General features: G+C 36.8%; 1 protein-coding gene across 1 annotated transcript in view; it reads right to left on the reverse strand.

Annotated features, from left to right (window-relative positions):
- ENPP2 (ectonucleotide pyrophosphatase/phosphodiesterase 2) overlaps positions 1-12423 on the reverse strand; it is a 172645-nt gene extending 160222 nt beyond the window's left edge. Inside the window, exon 1 of the mRNA XM_012541787.3 lies at positions 12160-12423. Within this exon, the coding sequence (XP_012397241.1) occupies positions 12160-12180 (21 nt within the window). The 5' untranslated portion in view covers positions 12181-12423. The remainder of the gene's footprint in view (positions 1-12159) is intronic.
- Positions 12424-21553: the final 9130 nt, after the last annotated feature.

A 21553-nucleotide genomic window follows, 5' to 3' on the forward strand; every position in this document is an offset into this window, starting at 1 on the left:
ATAAGTGACTTGATCATACAGCTCATACATATGAGAGGACAAATTTGAACTCAACTCTTCTGACTTCAGGATCAGCAATTTATCCACTACGACATTTAGCTCCCTAGCCCCCTTCAAACTTTACTTCCTACCTAAGCAAGGGTTTATACAAACAGTACACTAAGCCTGAATGGAATCAGGAAAAGGTTCATAGAAGGAGAAGAGGAAAGGAATATATATATTTCTTTATTACCTACTATATACCTAGCTCTGTACTAATTACAAGTATAAGCTCACAGAATGACAAAATCATAAGATTTGAGAAAGTAGGGATCTCCCTGGCTATCTAGTCTTAGAAGCAAAATGAATCCTGAATATAACATACTGAGCAAGTAGCCATCTACACTCTATTTGATCACCTCCAAAGAAGGAAAACCCATCCTTGCCCAAGGCATTCCATTGCCATTCTGGAGAGCTTTAATGTTTTTCTGCAAATAAAGCCCACATTTGCCTGTTTGCACTTTCCACCAATTGCTCCTGGGTGTGTCCTCTGGGGTCAAACAAACACCTGCTTAGGTGAGAGGTGGAGTTTTAGGGGAGTTAGGTAGCACAATGGTTAGAGTGCTATTATTGCTTTATATATAAAATAGATTAGATGGATAGATACATAGATAGACAGACAGACAGCCATCAAATATTGTATTTTTCTTTTTCTATGCCATTTCTTCCCATAGAAAATATTTTGTACCTGGTAGTTACAACTGTCCTTAAGGAAAGGAATGATTTGGTATTTGTATTCCTAGAACCCAGAACACTCTGTGATACAGCTTAAAGACTCAATAAATATTTTCAGTTGGATTCCCTCTATCTTCAGATTAATTGACAAGACAGTCAAGGACTTTAAACAAATTGTCAAAAATCTTCTCATCCCAGGTCTACCCAGATCCTTTACAATATTGGAGCCCCTAGGTTTGAAGGAGACTCATGCTTCTAAATGATTAATTTAGTTGGCAAACTCCTTCTCTATGGAGAAAGTGCCACATTACTACAGTCTAGCAGAATAGCAGCAAAAAGAAACTATCCAAAGATTCCAGCTCAGTGAAGAAATCAGATCATTCCTTTTTTTTTTTTTCTTGATGTAATTGGGGTTAAGTGACTTGCCCAGGGTCACACAGATAGAAAGTGTTAAGTGTGTGAGGTCAGATTTGAACTCAGATCATCCTGACTTCAGTCAAGATTCTATCCACTGCCCCACCTGCCCCCAGATCATTCAATTTTGGACAATGGCAACTTTGGAAGTATCAGTTACCCTAATCCCACGTATATTCCTTCACACATATGCTCTATATCTGTTCCTCTCCATGTACATGCTTTAGTCATGTGCATTACCTATGTACCTTGCACAGGGAATGGTTATATCCCACCACTAATGGTACAGTAACTCATAAAAGAATATACTCCTATGTGAGTGGAGCTGAATTTAGTGGAGTGGGGGCAGGGTGAAAGGGAATCTTTTTTTCCCATATATTTTGCTAAATTGTTTGATAACGATCTTTTATTTGGAACTAATGCATCCTCTGTTAGGACTAATAAAAGTAAATGCCTAAGTAGGGGCTTGCAAATCAGGAATTTTCTTAAAAGAAGATTTTTTTTCATAAAATGTCTCAGATCTGAGATAGCTTTCGCTAGGTTCTCTATCTTTGTAGTAGAAGTCCAATCCATTGTCAACTCAAAAGAAAATTATTGTCCTACCTAGAGGTTAGTCAATTGAAGCAAAATTGGAAAGAAGAAATGGAATGTCAAATTCCAGTTTATATAAGGAAGAAAGTATAATTTGTTGGTTTTGAGTCTATTGTATTTCTGCATTGAGAACAAAGATCCCAACAAAGAGAACAAAAATCCCAACATTTTATCATTCCTAGAAATTAACAATTTATTTAAAAGATAAACATAGTTTTAAAAAGATGTGTGTGTATATATGGTATCTATATACACACATGCACATGTAGGTATATAATATATATATACACAATAAGTATATTTGTATATGTTTATGTGTATACATACATGTACATATATATAAATATATTTTAATCCTGTGCTTAGAAGTAATGAGGCTACGTACTAATAAAAGTTCGCTATTCATCAACCAAGATATCTGGGTTCTAATCCCAGCTTCTACTGAGCAATCTCAGGAAAGAAATTCATCTTTTCTGAACCTTAGTTCTCCATTGATAATGGTGAAGGTCCCTTCCAGCTCTAGTTACATGATAATGATGTTAATGGTTAGAAATTATAGTGGCACTTCAAAATTTTTGAAGTACTTAACAAATATTATTTTTTTATCCTCATAGTAACCCTAAAAGATGGGTGCTCCTATTATCCCCATTTTGCAAATGAAGGAATTGGGGCAACAACAGTTTCGCAGCTTTCTTAGCTAGCAAATCTCTGAGGTCACACTGAACTCAGGTCTTCTGGGCTCCAGGTCCAGTACTCTGTCTACAGGGTACTTGAGAGTCAACTAACTTACTAATAATATACATTCAGGTGGGCAGCTAGCTTGTGTCATAGGGTGCTGAACCTGAAGTTAGAAGGCATCTTCCTGAGTTCAAATGTGACCTCAGACATTTACTACCTGTGTCGCCCTAGACAAGTCACTTAGTGTTGTTTGCCTCAGTTTTCTCATCTGTAAAATGAACTGGAGAATGAATATCAAACCCCTCCAGTATCTTTGCCAAGAGAACCCCAAATAGGGTAATGAAGAGTCAAACACAGGTGAACAACAATTACAAGTCTCAGGTTACTGTCAAAGATCTAGAGTCCTCAAAAGCCATTTAATTGAACTCTGTTATTTTACTCTGTGAAACTGAAAGCCAGGGTGATCAAGTGATTCACCCAAAATCACACAGGTAATAAGCATCAGAGGCAGTATTTGAACCCAGATCCTCTGACTCCACAATTAGTAAGTGCTCTCTTCACTACATCTTTTTCTTAGTTTTACTCTTTAGGCTGCCTGAAGTAGTTACCTTCTAATTTTCTCTAAAATAATGTTTTTAACTGGGTTCCTTGAACATGGTGAGATATATAGCAAGGGGATATAAAATATACATATATTATATATACTTATATTTCAACATAATTGGTTTCCTTTTTATCTTATTTTGTGTATTTAAAAATATTCTCCTGAATAGGAGTTTCATCCTTGCAAAGAGGGCCACAAAATAAAAAGAGGTAAAATAAAGTTCCAAGACAAGTAATTAATTCACTTTGGTTGCTATCCTGTGTTCTCTTATGAAAGAATAGTCTTCAGTCTGTGACACACAGATCATCCCATTTTGTCAATGACCCGTCTGTTGTGCTATTTGGACAAAGACTCGCTCCTTTTTCATGGATACTTAAAAAAGACACAGCAGGCCTCTCTGATTATCACTTCAGTCCCTAGTCCAAAATAATTATTTAGTGAACAAGCTCTGACACTTATCACCTGAGTGATCTTTTCCCTAAAATTCTGTAGGCCTTCGTCTCTGCCTCAATAAAATAAATTTGACTAAGAGGTCTCTCCCATGACATGACATGAGTAGTGATTTCTAAGTTAGTAAATCATTATCACCTATCTTCTCCCTTACAGGTTTGAAAAGACATGAATCTAAGTACAGCTGAATTTCCTTAAGGCCATTTGTTGTTTCTTCTGCCTTCCCTGAAGCTCATTTGTGGGAACACTTAGAGGAAGTGGCCCCCCGAAACTATCTGGTACATGAAAACAACTACCCCAGCCACATTGCTATCAAATGTTTATAGAGAAGCCCTGATCTAGGCCACTATGTTTATAAATGCAGGCTATTTTCTCTACTGAAAGGCTTTGTTTACTGACCAAATGGGCTTTCTCAACACACAATCTGCTTGTTGACAAATCCAACTACAAAACTTTGAATATGTTGGACACAATTGAGTTTTTCCATCATTAATACTTCCCAGACATTAATGCATCATAGTTACATGGAGGGTTAGGGGCACTAACCTTTTTTCCATATTGCTAACTTGAATTAACCAAAAGGAACAAATACAAGATTATTCTACATTTCCCCCCTAAGCTTGTTTTTTGGCACCTACCATATGCAGTAGCTCTGGCACTTTTCACAATGTCATAAGAACTTTCACCCAGGGGAGTTATTAGTTTTGAAACCAGGGGGTAAATCCATAAGAATGCCTGTTTTCCTTCAAAGGACAAAATGTTGTTTGTGTGGTGTTAAGCTTAGTATTAAGCATTCCCTAAACCATCAGACAGAAGAACAGCAGTAACACCGTGCTAATCAGAGGAGAAAAAGCCTGGGAGTATCAAACAACAGGACCTCAGATCAAACAATATGAGAATATTAGACCTGAAGAATACTTAGAGATGATCTAACCCACCTCCCCCATTTACTAGATGAGGAAACTGAGTCCCATAGCTTCACAGAATTTGAGTATTAGAAGAGAATTCAACATTCAACCAGTCCAAGCCCTGCATGAATGGAATCCCTATGCTAACATACTTGACATGTAATTATCTAGCTCTTCCTTAAAAGATTTCCTTCAGCATAAATTGGCCTCTTGCAACTTTTACCCATTGCTTCGGAACCTGCTTTCTCCAATCAAACAAAACAAGATAAATCTCTTCTCCACAAGACACTTCTTCAGTCCTAGAAGGCTGCTATCAAGACCTCTTCTCCAAGATAAATATTCCTAGTTCCTTTGATCAACATTTGAATGACATTCACTCAAGGTCCATCACCATTCTGCTCACCTACCTCAGGACACACTCCAGCTTATCAGTATTTTTCTTAAACAGAATTGAACAAAAGACTCAAGTTAAGATATGACTTAGGAGGGTACTGTGTGGCCATCACCTCCTCCTTTCTGAAAGCTGTGTTTCTCAAAAAAAAAAAAAAAAAAAAAAAAAAAAAAAAAAGCCTTTGATTTAGAATAATTACTAACACATATATCATTTTAAAGGTTATCAAAGAGATTTGCAAAAAAAAAAAAAATCTCATTTTATTCTTATGTAATTATCCTCCCCATTTTACAGAAAAGAAAACTGAGGCAAATAACAGTTAAGTGGCTTTCTGAGGTACATAAAACTATTTAAGTCTAGATTTGAACGCAGGCTTTCCTGAATCCAGGTATAGCACTTTGTCTACTATATCACCGCCTAGCTGTCCTTAATAATAGCTAATATTTGTAAAATACTTTTACGTTTCCAAACAATTCACAAATATTATCCCATTTTGTCCTCCCAATAACTTTGGGAAGCAGGAGTTTTATTATTTCCCATTTTATAAATGAGGAAACTGAGAAAAAGAACAGTAAAATGGTTTCCTCAAGGTCACACTGCTACTAAGAGTCTAGATTTGAACTCAGTCTTCCCGACTCCAGTTGTGTTCCCTATGCCACAGGGATGACTTGATTTCACATTGTTGATTCACATTGACCTTACAATCCAAACAATTCAGATTTTTTTTTGTTTCAAAAGACCTATCCATACATATCCCATCTTATTATGCTTATAAACTGGACTTTTTTGCAACTAAGCAAAATTTTACATTTATCTTTACTAAATGTTCCCTTATTTGATTTAGCCCAGTGCTCTATTCAAGAGGTTCTTGGATCTTGATTCTGTCATCCAATTAAGCAATTGGTCAACAAGCATGTATTAGGCACCCAACACATACCCAGCATTGTGTAGATGCCAATACAAATATAATGAATATAATCATTGAATTCTAAGAACACACACACACACACACAATATATACAAATGTGTGTATACATATATTTGTGTATATAAGTCTATGTTTGTATGTATGAAGAAATCAATATAATCATTATATTCTCAGAATAAATACAAAGTGATTAAATTTAAGGTGGTTTTGAGAGGGATGGCACCAAAATTTAGTGAGAAATCAGGAAAGATTTCATATAGGAAGTGATATTTAAGATATATTTGAACAAAGAGGAGGATTCTATTAGGTGGAGGTGAGAAGTGAGTTTATTCCAGCCATGTGGCATGGCCCCTATAAAATATGAAGATGAGAGATAGACTGTTCTTGAGTGAGAAGAAGAAAGAAGACCAGTTTGACTGCATTGCAGAATATAAGAAACTAGAAAGATAAGTTAGGGTCAAGTTCTAAAGAGGTTTAAATACTAAACAGAGATATTCATAGTTGATTCTAGAAGCAACAGTTTATATGTGTGTGTGTGTGTGTGTGTGTGTGTGTACACACACACACACACACACACATATTTATATATTTATATAGTTGAAAAAATAGGGAGAACTTGAAGTAGTGTAGAAACTGTTCCACCATGATTCCATCTCCAAAAGTGATAAGCATGGACCTTCTGGCCCATCTTGGTATTGTCCACAAATTTGATAAGAATACCATCTATGGTATTTATCCCAGCCATTGATAAAAATGTTAAATAGTGAAGGATCAAACAAATGCCTGAAGTACCTCAATGACATGGAACTATTAACAATTATTCTTCGAGGTCAACCAGCTAGACAATCCTGAATCAGTCTGATAGTGTTATCATCTAATGCACATCCTTCCATATTCTTACAAAAAATAGTATAAGATACTTTATCAAAAGCTTGGTTAAAATCTACCTAAACTAAATCCATAGTATTTAAAGATTCAGTGATTTGCCTAGATTACATAACTAAATGTTGTATTTCCTGCCTCTTTAGAAGAGATGTGCTTTGTTTGCCTACATGCCTCTTAGTCCTATTGGCAAGCTTCTGTTAATCTTCAGAATGACTCATTATGAAATAGTGAAATCTTTCACCTAGTGCTTCTCAGAAACATACTGGCAATGCTCATTGGACAAAACAACCTTTATTACTATTATTCTGATCATTATAATTCCCAGTTACTACATTCCATGGCTCAAATTTTTTTCTAATTTTTTTTTAAAGCTTGAGGTTATTTCCCAAATAACATTTCAAAACACTTTTTTTTTTAAAAAGTTGAGGTTTATATAGTTTTTTAAGATTTACAAAGTGTCTAATATATACTGTCTGTTGCCTCAATCTATGATTTCCTCTTAAGGTAGAAAGAGTTGAGATGCAGTCTGGTGTAGCAGTTAGTTTGTTGTTCAGTCAAGCACTGACATACAACTCTGAGATGTTCTCAAACCCCAGGAAAACCTAGATTTAAGTCCTTTCTGATCCATGCTGGGTGTGTAAATATGGGCAGGCTACTTAACTTTCAAGTGTTCTAGGTAACACTGTAACACCCCAACATTGGAAGTTGCAGACAGTGTCAACCTATATTGGAGAAGTTTTCATATCTGAGAGTTTTCCAATGAAATCAAGAGTCCAACTCTATTGCCTATCCTTTGTAATACTAGTACCATGCCTATTAAGAATAGACATGTTTATTGACTTGAACTGAAACAGTCCTAAATATTTCATAAGAACATAATATTGAAAACAATCTCTTTTACTTCTTGCAGTTTGAGTGTAAAAAGTGAGAAGACCAAAAATAATGCTTAAAAGCAATAAAAAGAAAGATTGTCATGGTTCCCTCTACTACATACATGTTCTATCATTCTTCTTTCCTTTAATCATTCCTGAATCCAAATCCTTAGTTTTATAAAAATGGAAAATAGCCAATAGCATTTGGATTCTCTTATCCCTTACATTTGCTGCTGTCCACCACTGCATTATATCAGTTGCATACAAAATGTGTAATCTTCTCCAAAATAGGTTCCCCCAAACACAAACATTGAACAACTGTTCTGTGGAACAATAAAGCAATAACTGTTGTCAATAACCTTAATAAGAGTACCTACCACCCTTTCTCCCTCTCAGGCTTTCTATAACTTTGAGCCTATAAAAGCTGAAGAAGTATAGGTCTTTGAGTCAGCGTCTCTAAATTAGCCCTAGTGCTGCAGGGCTCCTGACTATATTTTCAGTAGGGAACATAAGAGAGATTAGAAGTAGAGAAGGGCAGCTGTGTAGGAGGATAGTTGTTTCATTCAATCAACAAGTTTTATTGAGCTCTAACTATGTGCTAGACACAGTGCTAAGCACCAAAGATACAAAGAGAGTTACAAATACAGTCCCTACCCTTAAGGGGTTCACATTCTAATAGGGAAGACAACATGCAAATAACTGTATACACAGAAGAGATATTCAGGATAAATAGAAGGTAATCTTCAGAGAGAAATTACTAGGATTGGTGTGGGAAGAAGGGGAAAGATGGAAAAGGCCCCCTGCAGAGATGGGATTTTGAGCTGCATCTGGAAAAATATCAGCAAAATGCAGTGGTGGAGGTGAAGAAAGAGCATTCCCAAGAATGGGGGATAATCAGGGAAAAGGGAGAAAGGCAGAATGTCATGTGCCCAGACTAGCAAGAATGCTGGCATTGCTGAATCATAGAGTATGTGGGGGAGTAAGCTAGACTTCCCAGTGTTGCCCAGTGTTCTGTATGTCCCTAGAAAAAAAAATCTCTTCCAGGGACTTCATGCTGATGAAATTCTTAAAGCATTGCAAATATCAATGGCTCAACAGTAGTGAGCTTTTCACAAGGTCATTAATGATTGTATTCTTGAGAACACCTTTAAGCCCTTCCTTATTCCCTCAGATGTACCCAGGTAGAGGTCACCAAACTCGGGTACCACAATTATCTAGTAGAGTTTAACACAGTCTTACATGAAATCAAATTCAGAAAAATTAATCACTTTTCCACACAGCTAGCCAGCTCTCCATCTTTCCCTTCCCACATGATGTTAATCTACAGAAGACTGAGCACTGTGCAATGAATTTTTCTGACTGTTGTAGAGATGAAGATATAGGAAAATAAATTCTAGTCCCAGGTAGAGAAGGCACAAACAAAAGAACAAGCTTTGTCTAGCCTGGGTGTTGCTACTAATAAAGAATGAATTCAGAGGAAGAAAAGATTAGTTTTGCAGAAGTAGATGCAGAAGAAGACTTCTAAGAATGCTTTTCATCGGATTTGGCCACCCGCCCCAGGTCATTTTGCCATCTGCTTAACTGTTGCCCTGTTTCTTTTATATAGAACAGTATCCTCCAGTTTGGATCTGTCTCTAGGTTCAACCATATCTCCAGTCTCCCAGCTTTGAAGCACACTTTAGGACTGAACTGTCCTAATTGGTAAATGTGCAAAAACTAATCTAGCCCACAACATATCTCCAGCCCCAGAACAAACCATGTTTCATATCCTACCTAGCCATCTTCTCCAAGATGACTTGTTGGTCTTATCATCTTCCTTTGCCACTGCTTTTTAACCTCCTATGCTTGTGAAGTCATCAAAAATCCTGATTCTTTTGCCTGTCCACCATTCATTCTCTTGGAAGTGTTGTCCCTCCCTGTTAGCATGCTCACACCTAAAGGTACGGATTATTTCACTGTTATATTTGTATTCCACGTGATTAAAAGCATATACACAAGGAAAAGAGGTTATGTGGAGGAACCTTGGATTCTTGGACCTGTTCTAGTTTTGATCTGATAACTTGCTAATTATATGGGTATTTGAGCAAGTTAACTAAGATCTCTTGGTCTTAGTTCAGCCATAAAATAATGGTTTTTTCACATTATTTCAGAACTAGTAGGGACCTAAGAGGTCATTTAGACTAACCGCCTTTTATTCAAATGTTCTACAATATCCTTGATAAATAGTTGTTTAGCTTCTGTTCAAAGATTTCCAATGCAAGGAAAACCTCAACCTCCAAAGAATGATCCTTTTATTCTCAGGCAAAGCTTAATTACAATAGAGAGATGGCTTAATAAGATTAAGGTTCAAGTCCCATATGTTGCTTAATACTGACTCTATGACCTTGAGCAAGTCATAGAACTACTAGAGGTTCCTGACAACTTTCTAAGACCCTAAATTGCAGCGAAAGTGGCTATTCACAGTGGTAGAGGAATTTTCCCATCAATAGTTTCTTAATTTAACAAAATCATATGTTCAACAAAACAACAGCAAAGCCAGTTTTTCCTTATATCAAACCTAACTTTACTTCTGGCCAACTATTGCTCCTAGTTCTACCCTCTGAAACCCAGGAAAACTAGATTGGACAAGACAATCTCTAAGTTTCTTTCTGGATCAAACATTCTCTATTTTTACATTTCACGCATTTGTCTTTTTAGACACACCTTTACTCACTGATATTCACCTTCTAAATACAAATAACAACAACAACAACAAAATCAAATTCTATTATAATCATTATAAAAGACCTGGATGATTATTCTCTTTTAAAATGTTGGATACCCACCAACTTTTTAAAAAGAAAATGACAACAATGTTAACTCACACCACAAGTCACCAAAGACAAAGCAAAGGGGACTAAAATAAACTTTCAAAATCCCTTGATTCCATTGTTTTCTATTTATCTTCTCCAACTAACTGACTCATTACTGCCTACCTTTCTACCTTTTCCTATTTGTCTTCTTCATCCCTCATCTTTCCTCCCTGAGTAGATGAGAGGAAAACCTTTCTCCTCTACAATCACGCCATTGAAGATCAAGGATTTCAAGGAAGCCTCTTCTCTTATGGATTTGCATAGCAAGAGGGAGCTAGAGAGTCTGTGAGTCATACATGAGCGATGGGAATTGAGTATGTGCAAAGTCTGAAGGGCAAAGAAATTCACAACCTCTCTTCTTTCCCAAAGACAACATACAAGGAAATGCCACAACTCACAGAAGCCCAGAACAGAAGTAATCGAAATTTTCTGGAGAGTCAAAGCCTGTGCATGGTCTGCGAAAGAAATCTATAAACTTAAAAAAGTCTTTTTCTTATCATCTCAGATTCCCAGAAATGGTGAACCCTAGGTGCAGACTATTTTTTAATAGATCTTACTTCTTTTTTTTTTTTTAATGAAATCTTTTTGTGCTTCATCATATTAAAAAAAAAATTGCCATGTTGAGCATGAGTAGAATGGCTCGTCTGTTCTTTGCTGACAATCCATAAATACATAGGTTTTCATTTTCCCCTCCTCTGATTGTCTTGAAATTGAAACTATTCTACTTCCTGCTAAAAAGAACACCATTTCCAAGCAAGGTAATTAGGAAAACAGTGAGAGCACTGCAGGAAACTTCCTAGTCAAAGGCAATGATCTTTCCTTACAGTATTCCCCAAATAGACCTGTTTGTAGTAATAATGAGCAATTAAAGATCAAAAGGACAGATAATCTGCTTAGAGACCAAGTGAGGCAGCAAGGTTTCTCTCTAGGACTATAGGGCATATTAATACAAAAACATAAGTCAAGGGAGCAGCGTTGCAGAAAAGGGGATATAACAGAAAAATGAAATGAGCATAAAAGAATTAGAAATTTGCTCCTTCTTATTAATAGATCAAATATTCTTAATCTGAGGTCCATACCCAGAGAGAGATTTCAGGGAATTCATGAACTTGAATGAGGAAAAAAACAGAGACTTTATTTCCACAGAAGTAGTTTTCTTTGTAAATCTATGTATTTTATGCATTTAAAAAAATATTATTCTGAGAAGGGATCCAGACTATCAAAGGGATCCATGTTTCAAAAAAAAAAAAAAGATTAAGAACCCCTTTCGTAAATGATAATTACCACCTCGCTGCTCTCAATCTCAGAAGCAAGGAAAGGGAGAAGGACTGTCTGAAATGCACAGGAAATTAACACACTTGTGTTCCAAGAACTCATCCCTGAAATAGAATGCTCCAAGACTGCCCACCATCTGCACATAGATTCAACAGTTAATAAATGTAAAGCGAAGCCTGTCCTTTGAATGACACAATGAATAACAAAATTCAGGATGTGAATGCCTAGAAACCAGCTTGCTCTCCCTTTTCCTTCTAACTCAAAAGGCAAACAGCCTTCTAAAGAAGAACACGCCACTCAGCTGTACATTACACAATCTGTGGATAGATTATCTTCTCCTTTTCAAGAAATGAAACACTCAATTTCCAAACCAAAATGCTGTTTGGCAAATATAACTTGCAAGGAGCTGGGCTCTGCTTCTGGGGCTGCGCTGAGTTTCCCAGATTACTGTCCTCAGACCCGATCTTAATAGGGAGGGTATTTGGGGGAAATTGTTACTTTGCTTCCCCTCCAACTTTCCTTCCTGACCTAAGAGCAGTTCACAGATACCGCTTGCACAACAGAAGGAGGGGAGGGAGAAGCTGTCTCCTACCGTACCGGTTGGTCTTTGGAGCTCATGTTGCCACCGATGCTTTCTTCCTTTTTTCCGGAGAATTTGGGAGAATCAGTGGGAGCAGCTGGGAGAGATCTACTCTCTGAGGGCCCAGGGCGCTGATGGAGTTGTGCCCCAAGTGCAAAGAGCCGGCTGGTCTTGTTTGCACTGTCGTTTGCTTTTGAGATTTCTCCAATGCAGATGAAGTCAGGGGGCAGCTGTCCTTGGGGACAATGATTCAATTGGAAGATGGCCTTTGAACAAAGGAGCTGCTTTTACCAGATAGTGTTTTACAGGCATACACATGACCTTTGACTACAAGGGCTGGATGGAAGGAAAGTGTCAGATCACCAAAGACGGGCCTGTCGTCTAAATCATCTGCACTACCCCCCCTCCCAACAGGATCAAGTTAATTTTTCACCATATAATCTCTTAAGGAAGATCTCTGTGATCTCTGCCATTTCCCCTACTACCCCCCTCATTCTGGACTTTCAGATTATTTTCCCTTGTCCCCCAAAGGATTTTTGTAGGATAGACCTGGTGTGTTGTTAAAAAACCGTCCTTCCACCAGCTCATATTCATGATAATCAAAGGTTCACCAAAGATTTTTACTTTGTATATATTTTGCATTTGCTAATCTCTGTACACGTTGTTTTCTCCGTGGAATGTAAACTCCTAAAGATTGTATTCAAAGCCCCCAGCCCAGTCCCTGGCATATAGTAGGTGCCTAATAAGTGCCTGGGGCAGTTAGATGCTGCTGTTAATAAAGCAGTAGGCTTGGAAGTAGAAAGACATCTTACATAGTTCAAATCTGACCCCAGACACAAGCTAAGTGAGCTTGGGCAAGTCATTTAACCCTGCTTATCTCAGTTTCTTTATCTATAAAATGGAGTTGGGGAAAAAAATAGCAAACCACCCTAATATTTTTGCCAAGAAATACCCAAATGAGTTCACAGAGTCAGGTCCGGCTAAAAGCAGCAACAATAAATGCTTATCGAACTAAGTGTACCTAGGTTTTATATAAGTGCCCAAAGATTCCTTCAAGAATGTAATACTAAAGAATACAATATACAAACACACTGTCTTAATGTCCCAAAAATAGCAGCTGAGGACAATTCAAGTGTACACCAAAAGAGTATTGGAAAGAAAACATATTTAAATTCAGTAATTGTCTCCTTAAGTTATTGCCAATATTTAAATGAAAACAAATTATATCGAAGGAACCTCAGTGGACAGAGGGAATGAGCACTGCTATGTACTAGGCACTGAGATTAGAATTGTTTTTACAAATATCATCTCCTTGAATCCTCACAGTTATTATCCCCAGTTGAGGAAACTGAGGCAAACAGGTTAAGTCCCTTGCCCAGGGTCACACATCTAGTAAATGTCTGAGGGGGATCGCAGTTCAGGTTTTCCTGACTCCAGACCCAGAACTCATCTCCAACTGCCTTAGAAAATTATCTAAGGCGGGGATCTACCTTGTTTTGACCACTTTGGCAGTCTGGTGAAATCTGTAGGTCCTTTCTCAGAAGCACATTATAAAATATAAACATGTATAAAATAAACATAGAACTTCAAAGGAAAACAATATATCGAAATACTCTTATAAAGGTATTTGAAAACAAGTTTTGGGGCAGCTAGGTGGCTCAATGGATAGAATCTGGTAGGTCCTGAAGTCAGAAGGACTTGAGTTCAAATTCAGACCTAGAACTTTCTAGCTGTGTGACCTGGGCAAGTCACTGTTTGCCTGTCTGCCTCACTTTCCTCATCTGTAAGATAAATTGGAGAAAAAATGGCAAACCACTCCAGTATTTTTTGCCAATAAAACCCCAAATGGGGTCATGAAGAGTCAGATACAGTAGAAACTAATTGCAAACTATCTTTGCATGCATTTGGAAAAATAAAATACCATTAAAATTTTTTAAATGTGGCCAAAGGCTATGAAGAGGCAGTTTTCAGGAGATGAAGTGAAAACTATCAAAAGTCATATGGAAGAATGTTCTAAATCACTACTATTAAAAGAACAAATCACAGTAATTCTGATTTTTCACATCACCCCTCCCCCCAAAAAATAAACTACTCAACAAAAACAAAAACAAGTTTAGGGATACAGGTTAAAAAAAACTTGTTAATATAGTATAGGATACTGATATTAAATAACTTAACTAAATAATTTCACATGATACTTTGTGGCTAACCTGGGACTTAAACTCAGGTTTTCTGCTTCCAAACCAGCATTTTTTTTTCAAGTATATTATACTTTTCCCTCTATTGATTGCCAACAAAGAATTGAGATGGAAAGGACTTTAGAGATCATGCAGTCCCACTCCTCTCTTTCTTTCAAGGAAGAAGAAACTGAGACTAAAGGTCAGGAATTAGTTCACCTCTAATCACATTAAAAAATAGAAAGTTGGACAGTCAGAGTTACAAAGAGAAATTCCATTTAAAGTAACTACTGATAGTATAAAATACTTAGGAATCTATCTGCCAAGGGAAAATCAGAAACTTTATGAGCAAAATTACAAACCACTTTTCACACAAATTAAGTCTGATCTAACCAATTGGGAAAATATTAAATGCTCTTGGATAGGGAGAGCAAATATAATAAAGATAGCAATACTATCTAAACTAATCTATTTATTTAGCGCTATACCAATAAGAGTCCCAAAAAACTATTTTAATGACCTAGAAATAATAACAACAAAATTCATATGGAAAAACAAAAGGTCAAGAATTTCAAGGGAATTAATGAAAAAAAAAAAATCAAATGAAGGTGGCTTAGCTGTACCAGATCTAAAATTATATTATAGAGTAGGTTACCAAAACTATTTGGTATTGGCTAAGGAATAGATTAGTTGATCAGTGGAATAGATTAGGTTCAAGGGATAAAACAGTCAACTAGCATAGCAACCTAGTGTTTGACAAACCCAAAGACCCCAGCTTTTGGGATAAGAACTTACTGTTTGACAAAAATTGCTGGGAAAATTGGAAACTAATATGGCAGAAACTAGGCATTGATCCATACTTAACGCCGTACACCAAGATAAGGTCAAAATGGGTTCATGACCTAGGCATAAAGAATGAAATTATTAATAAATTAGAGGAACATAGGATAGTTTACCTCTCAGACCTGTGGAAGGGGAAGGTCTTTATGACCAAAGCAGAACTAGAGATCATTACTGATCACAAAATAGAAAATTTCGATTATACCAAACTGAAAAGTTTTTGTACAAACAAAACTAATGCAGACAAGATTAGAAGGGAAGCAATAAACTGGGAAAATATTTTTACAGTCAAAGGTTCTGATAAAGGCCTCATTTCCAAAATACATAGAGAATTAACTCTAATTTATAAGAAATCAAGCCATTCTCCAGCTGATAAATGGTCAAAAGATATGAACAGACAATTCTCAGATGAAGAAATTGAAATTATTTCTAATCATACGAAAAGATGTTCCAAGTCATTATTAATCACAGAAATGCAAATTAACACAACTCTGAGATACCACTATACACCTGTCAGATTGGCTAGAATGACAGGGAAAGATAATGCGGAATGTTGGAAGGGATGTGGGAAAACAGGGACACTGATACATTGTTGGTGGAATTGTGAATACATCCAACCATTCTGGAGAGCAATTTGGAACTATGCTCAAAAAGTTATCAGATTGTGCATACCCTTTGATCCAGCAGTGTTACTACTGGGCTTATATCCCAAAGAGATCACAAAGAAGGGAAAGGGACCTGTATGTACACCAATGTTTGTGGCAGCCCTCTTTGTAGTGGCCAGAAACTGGAAACTGAGTGGATGCCCATCACTTGGAGAATGGCTGAATAAACTGTGGTATATGAATATTATGGAATATTATTGTTCTGTAAGAAATGACCAACAGGATGATTTCAGAAAGGCCTGGAGAGACTTACACGAACTGATGCTGAGTGAAACGAGCAGGGCCAAGAGATCATTATATACTTCAACAACAATACTATATGATGACCAAATTATTTCCAATGAAGCAGTAATGAACTGAACCAGCTACGCCCATTACATTGAATTCCCCATCCCTATATTTATGCCCACCTGCATTTTTTATTTCCTTCACAAGCTAATTGTACAATATTTCAGAGTCCGATTCTTTCTGTACAGCAAAATAACGGTTTGGTCATGTATAAAAAAAAATACTATATGATGACCAATTCTGATGGAACTGGCCATCTTCAGCAATGAGATCAACCAAATCAGTTCCAATGGAGCAGTAATGAACTGAACCAGCTACACCCAGTGAAAGAATTCTGGGAGATGACTAAAAACCATTACATTGAATTCCCAATCTCTATATTTTTGCCCACCTGCATTTTTTATTTCCTTCACAGGCTAATTGTACAATATTTCAGAGTCCGATTCTTTCTGTACATCAAAATAACGGTTTGGTCATATATATATATATATATATATATATATATATATATAAATAGAAAGTTGGAATTCCTTTGTAGGCTCCAGTCAGTATGCCCCAGATGTTTTCTAAGCAGAAAGCATCAGCTATACAATTGTTAGTATTTCTCCATTTTAATTAATTGACTAATTTATTGCCACATGTGTTCTCCCTCATTAAAAGTTTTCTTCTTAAAGTCAGGGATTGACTTTGGTTTTTTCTCCCAATGGAAGAACATGCTGCCCCATAGTGTCCTTCTATGATTGGCAGGTTCCTGGCAAAGTTAACTTAATCACGGGCAGATGTAATGGTGAGGAATACTCATTACATTTACACAACAATAAATTGGTTTATTAATTAGGATCAGGTAAAGTATTTAAGTCATTATACAATTTCTATAGTTGAATGTGCTGCTACCTCCTCAGAAACTTACAAGGTGCTGAACATAATCAGGAACAGTAATTGGAAGCCAGGAACAATCTTCTCCCCTCCATAGAATCATTCTGCATTTCAACCTGATTTTGTGATTCCGGTTACCACCCAGAGCAAGGGTGGGGGGGCAGATTCCTAAAAATTAGAGATTAGAGATTCAGAGCAGGGGGCCCTTAAGAAGTCATCTGCTTCAACTCTCACATTTTATCAATGAGGAAAAAGGTCCAAAGACAGTAATTAACTTATCTGAGGTTCTACATACAATAGTAACAGAGCTGGGATTCAAACCTAGATCCTGTGACTCAAAACCCAGGATATATCCACTGATTATTCAAAAGAAAAGAAATTAAGAGGCTAAAGTGATATCAAGATGAAGAAAATGTATTTTTAGAAGAGTCTTCGCTCAGTTGTATAATGTATGTATAGGGGCATTTAGGATAATGAGTTGTATGTATAGGGGCATTTAGGATAGAGTGAGGGACTGGAGTGGGAAGTTTTTAGTTGTTCAGTCATTTCAATCCTATCCAACATTTCATGACTGCGTTAGGGATTTTCTTGGCAGACATACAAAAGTAGTTTATCATTCCCTTCTCCAGGTTATTTTACTAATGAGGAAACTGAAACAGAGATAAGTGACTTGCTCAGAGTCACATTGCAACTAAGTATCTGAAGCCAGATTTTAATTTAGGAAGATGAATCTTTCTGAATCCAAGCCTAATCCTCTCAAATCTGGTGTCAGACACTTCCTAGCAGTGTCAAATATTGATCTTGAGCAAATCATTTAACTCCATTCACTTCAGTTTTCTCATCTATAAAATAAACTGGAGAAAGAAATGGCAAACCAGTCCAGTGTCTCTGCCAAGACAACTCCTGATGGGGTCACAGAGTCATTCCTGACTAATCAAGTGGTATGTAGGTAAAATGGGAAAGGACATATATAGATATAGATAAATCAAAGATTTTTAAAACTTGGAGTATATAAGGTGAATTTTTGTCAAATCTCAGCTTGCTAGTTCTAAGGGAAGAGAGGTGGAGAAGCATGATTTGAAGTGATAAAAAGGTTATTTTAAACCAAATATGAGAAATATTATATCTCATTAAGTTTAACGCCTGGCTCACAGTCTTTCTCTTCACCAAACTCTTGAAGGGTACTTTAACCAAGATAATTTTGTTTCCTCAAATACCCTTACATCCAGTTCATCAATTTACTTATTTCCCACAATTTACTTTTCTGCCTACTTCAACTACACACACAGAGATGGCAGCTAGATAGAGCAGTAAATAGAGCACTAAATCTGGAGTCAGATAGGAGTTCAAATTATGAATTTACTATCAATTATTCTCAGTTCAAGTTTCCTCATCTGTAAAATAGGGATAATAATAGCACTTGCCTTCCATGGTAAGTTATGCATGTGAGGTATCCATGTGGTATCCATGTGAGGATAAAACAGATTAATATTTGTGAAGTGCTTTGCACACCTTAAATCGTTCTACAAAGTCTAGCTATTATTAATTTTTATCTTGTGTTCACCAACAATTTTTTGATCTCTGTATTCATAAGATCAAAAATTCCCTTATATGATTACAATTTGTGGTTATTCCACCTGTTCTGCCTTAGGAATAAAGTTGGGAACCCTTAACTTTATTCTTCACCTTCTCTACAATCTCTAGTACTTGTTCTCCTGAGTTCTTTCCCAGACCATCACCTTTGTACTGACCACATTCTCCTCTCTTTCATGAATTAGGGCTCACAACCTAGGTAGCATCCTTTGACATTTCACTCTCTCCAACCCTCCTGTATCTAATCTGGTGTCAAGTTGTGTCAATTCCACCTTCATAACATTTTTCTCAAGTTGTGGCAATTCTACCTTCACAACATTTTTCTCATGTCTCTCTTCTCCCCTCTGACATTGCCTCCACCCTGACACAGATCTTCATCACCTCACACCTGGACTATGGCTTTTTGACCTCCATTCAACTGTCAGAGTAAACTTCCTAAAGTATCACCCACACCCCTCACCCCCCCCCACATCATTTAAAAAACTCCTATGGTTTCCCTATTCTTCTGGAATCAAATATAAAATCCTGTTTCCTCTTTTAAAGCCCTTCCTAACAGGGATCCTTCCTACTTTAACATAGCATGCTTTTCTATTACTCTGCATCCAGGGCACTGGTCTCCTTATTAATTCTTGAATACCATACTCCATTTCCCAATTCAGGTCATTTTCACTAACTGTCCCCCATTCCTGGAAAATTCTTGTCCTAACCTTTAATCTCCTACATTCCTTTACATCCCACCTTCTACAAGAGGCTTTTTCTGATTCCCCTAAATGCTATTACCTTCTTGCTGTGATTATCTCCAGTTCATTCTGTATTTATCTTATCTGCACATAATTGTTTGCAAATTGTTTTACTCATTACTTTGTGAGCTTCTTAAGAATAGAAAATGCTTTTTAAATATCTCAGGACTTAACACTGTGCCTGGCACACACTAAGGTGCTTAATAATTTTTAGGGAGTAAATTATTGTTCCCACCAGTTCCTCTGCTTGGTTTTGATTTCCCCCATTATCATCATTCCCCACTCCCCACCCCATCCCCAGCATGAGTTCATCACTGGGGAAACTCATCAGGAGATTGCCTCAACCTTGGTGCTCACACCTCATTAGTACCTTCAGTTGCATTTGTACCTCTAATTGGAGTACTGTAGGCCAGAGCAAAAAGCTCCTGCCATAACAATCCCTGCCTTTAAAGAGGGCCCAGAAGCTCAGCCAACTTTCCATTTCCAACAAAACCTCTCTGCTTGGTTGTGATTCTGTGACCTACAGTCTAAGAAGCTGGAGAGTTATACAATAAAAAGAACAAATGATTATTATTTAGTGGCTTCAGAAGAGGCTTGTTAGATTCAGTTTCCTTTCAAAATACAGGTGAAGTATCATCTGAGTCATAGAATGCCATTTCAGATCCACCTGAGTCACAAAATGCCATTTCAGATCATTCATGTTATTAGCTTTCATTTCCTCATGAAATTACTTTAAACACACATACACACACATTCATTTTGAGGAACATTATATTTACTTAATTATCTTGTATGTGCTGGATGCTGCTCCCTACCCTGAAAGTTTTAAAATCACAAACTATTGTCCAGTTTTGTTTTTTACCCTCCAAGTACTTAGCAGTGTTTAACACCTCATGGTTTCTTAATGAATGCTTGTTGAATCAGTTAATTGAATTAAATTGGAAGTGCCCTTGAAAGAGCCCTTGCAGTCTTCTTACACTAGAACACTGGTAAAAAATGAGTTTATCAGATTAGCTAATTGCCATCTTGAAGGCAAAAAGGGCCTGAGCTAGAAGAGAATAAAACATGTTTATCACAGCAGCTTCAGAGGGAGTGAAGTGTAACTGAAATAGGTTATTTCTAAGAAAGGTAGGTCTCCATCTCACCTCACCTTCACCCTCCATCCACAAATCACTCCTTACCAATGGGGTCCCTATTCTTGGACCAAGGAATGAGGTAAGAAAGTTAGGGCTGGACACTACTCCCTCTTAATGCTAGTAAGAAGACATGGATACACATAGATGTCTCCATTTCTCTAGGTTAAAAGGACCCAAATTTCCTCATAAAAGAAAATCATGCTGTTCCTAGAACAATTACAATTTGCTGACCCCAAAACCTTCATTTCACAAATGAGAAATTAAGACAGAAAGTTTAAGTAAATTGCCCAAGATCACCCAATTTTCACTGGCAGAGCCAATATTGGAACGCAATTCAAAGTTTACTGATATATTTCCATGTCTTAAGTTCATTAGCCATTGTTCCTTTGTTTCCTTAATTCCATCTTTCTTTCTCCTTCCCTCTTTCCCTCCTTTCTTTCCTTACTTCCTTCATCTTTCTGTTCCCTTCCTCCTCCCTCCCTTCTTTCCTTTCTTTCTCCCTCATGCCCTCCCTTCCTTCTTTTCTCCTTCCTTCTGTTAGGACATATTTTCATGAACTTAAATGGTTCCTAGGACAGAAATTTTATCAGGGCAAGATAGTAACATGTCTATAATTCTCAGTCATATAATTTCCTGAGTTCATTTCATAATGTCTTTTAAAAATTATTTTAGCAGATTTTTGTTTTTACAACTCAACAAAAGAGATCTTCAAATCAGCTTCATAGACTTTTAGGTCCTAATAAAGTTTCTCTGTGCTTATGAAAACTCTATATCAACTAAAAAAAGAAATGGGCCCATGTGTTTTTGTATGTAAGCCTTTGTAGATCAATATATTTGGGGCCTTCATTTTTGGAAGTAATAGTGATTATAATCTGCTCATAGGAGAGCCTAGCAAGACCAATGTCACCATTAATGAAAGCCTTTTCATAGTAGCAAAGAACTGGAAACAAAATATTTACATAACAGTTGGGGAATGGCTATACCCACTTTACTATAATGGGAAGGAAAGGTTAACATAAAAGAAAAAAAGTATAAAGCATCAGGGATTCAAAAAATTATGGGAAAATTTATATGCAATGATACATAATGACTACCA

The sequence above is a fragment of the Sarcophilus harrisii genome, chromosome 1 (genome assembly GCF_902635505.1).
Source record: "Sarcophilus harrisii chromosome 1, mSarHar1.11, whole genome shotgun sequence".
In the NCBI taxonomy this organism is placed as follows: Eukaryota; Metazoa; Chordata; class Mammalia; order Dasyuromorphia; family Dasyuridae; genus Sarcophilus; species Sarcophilus harrisii.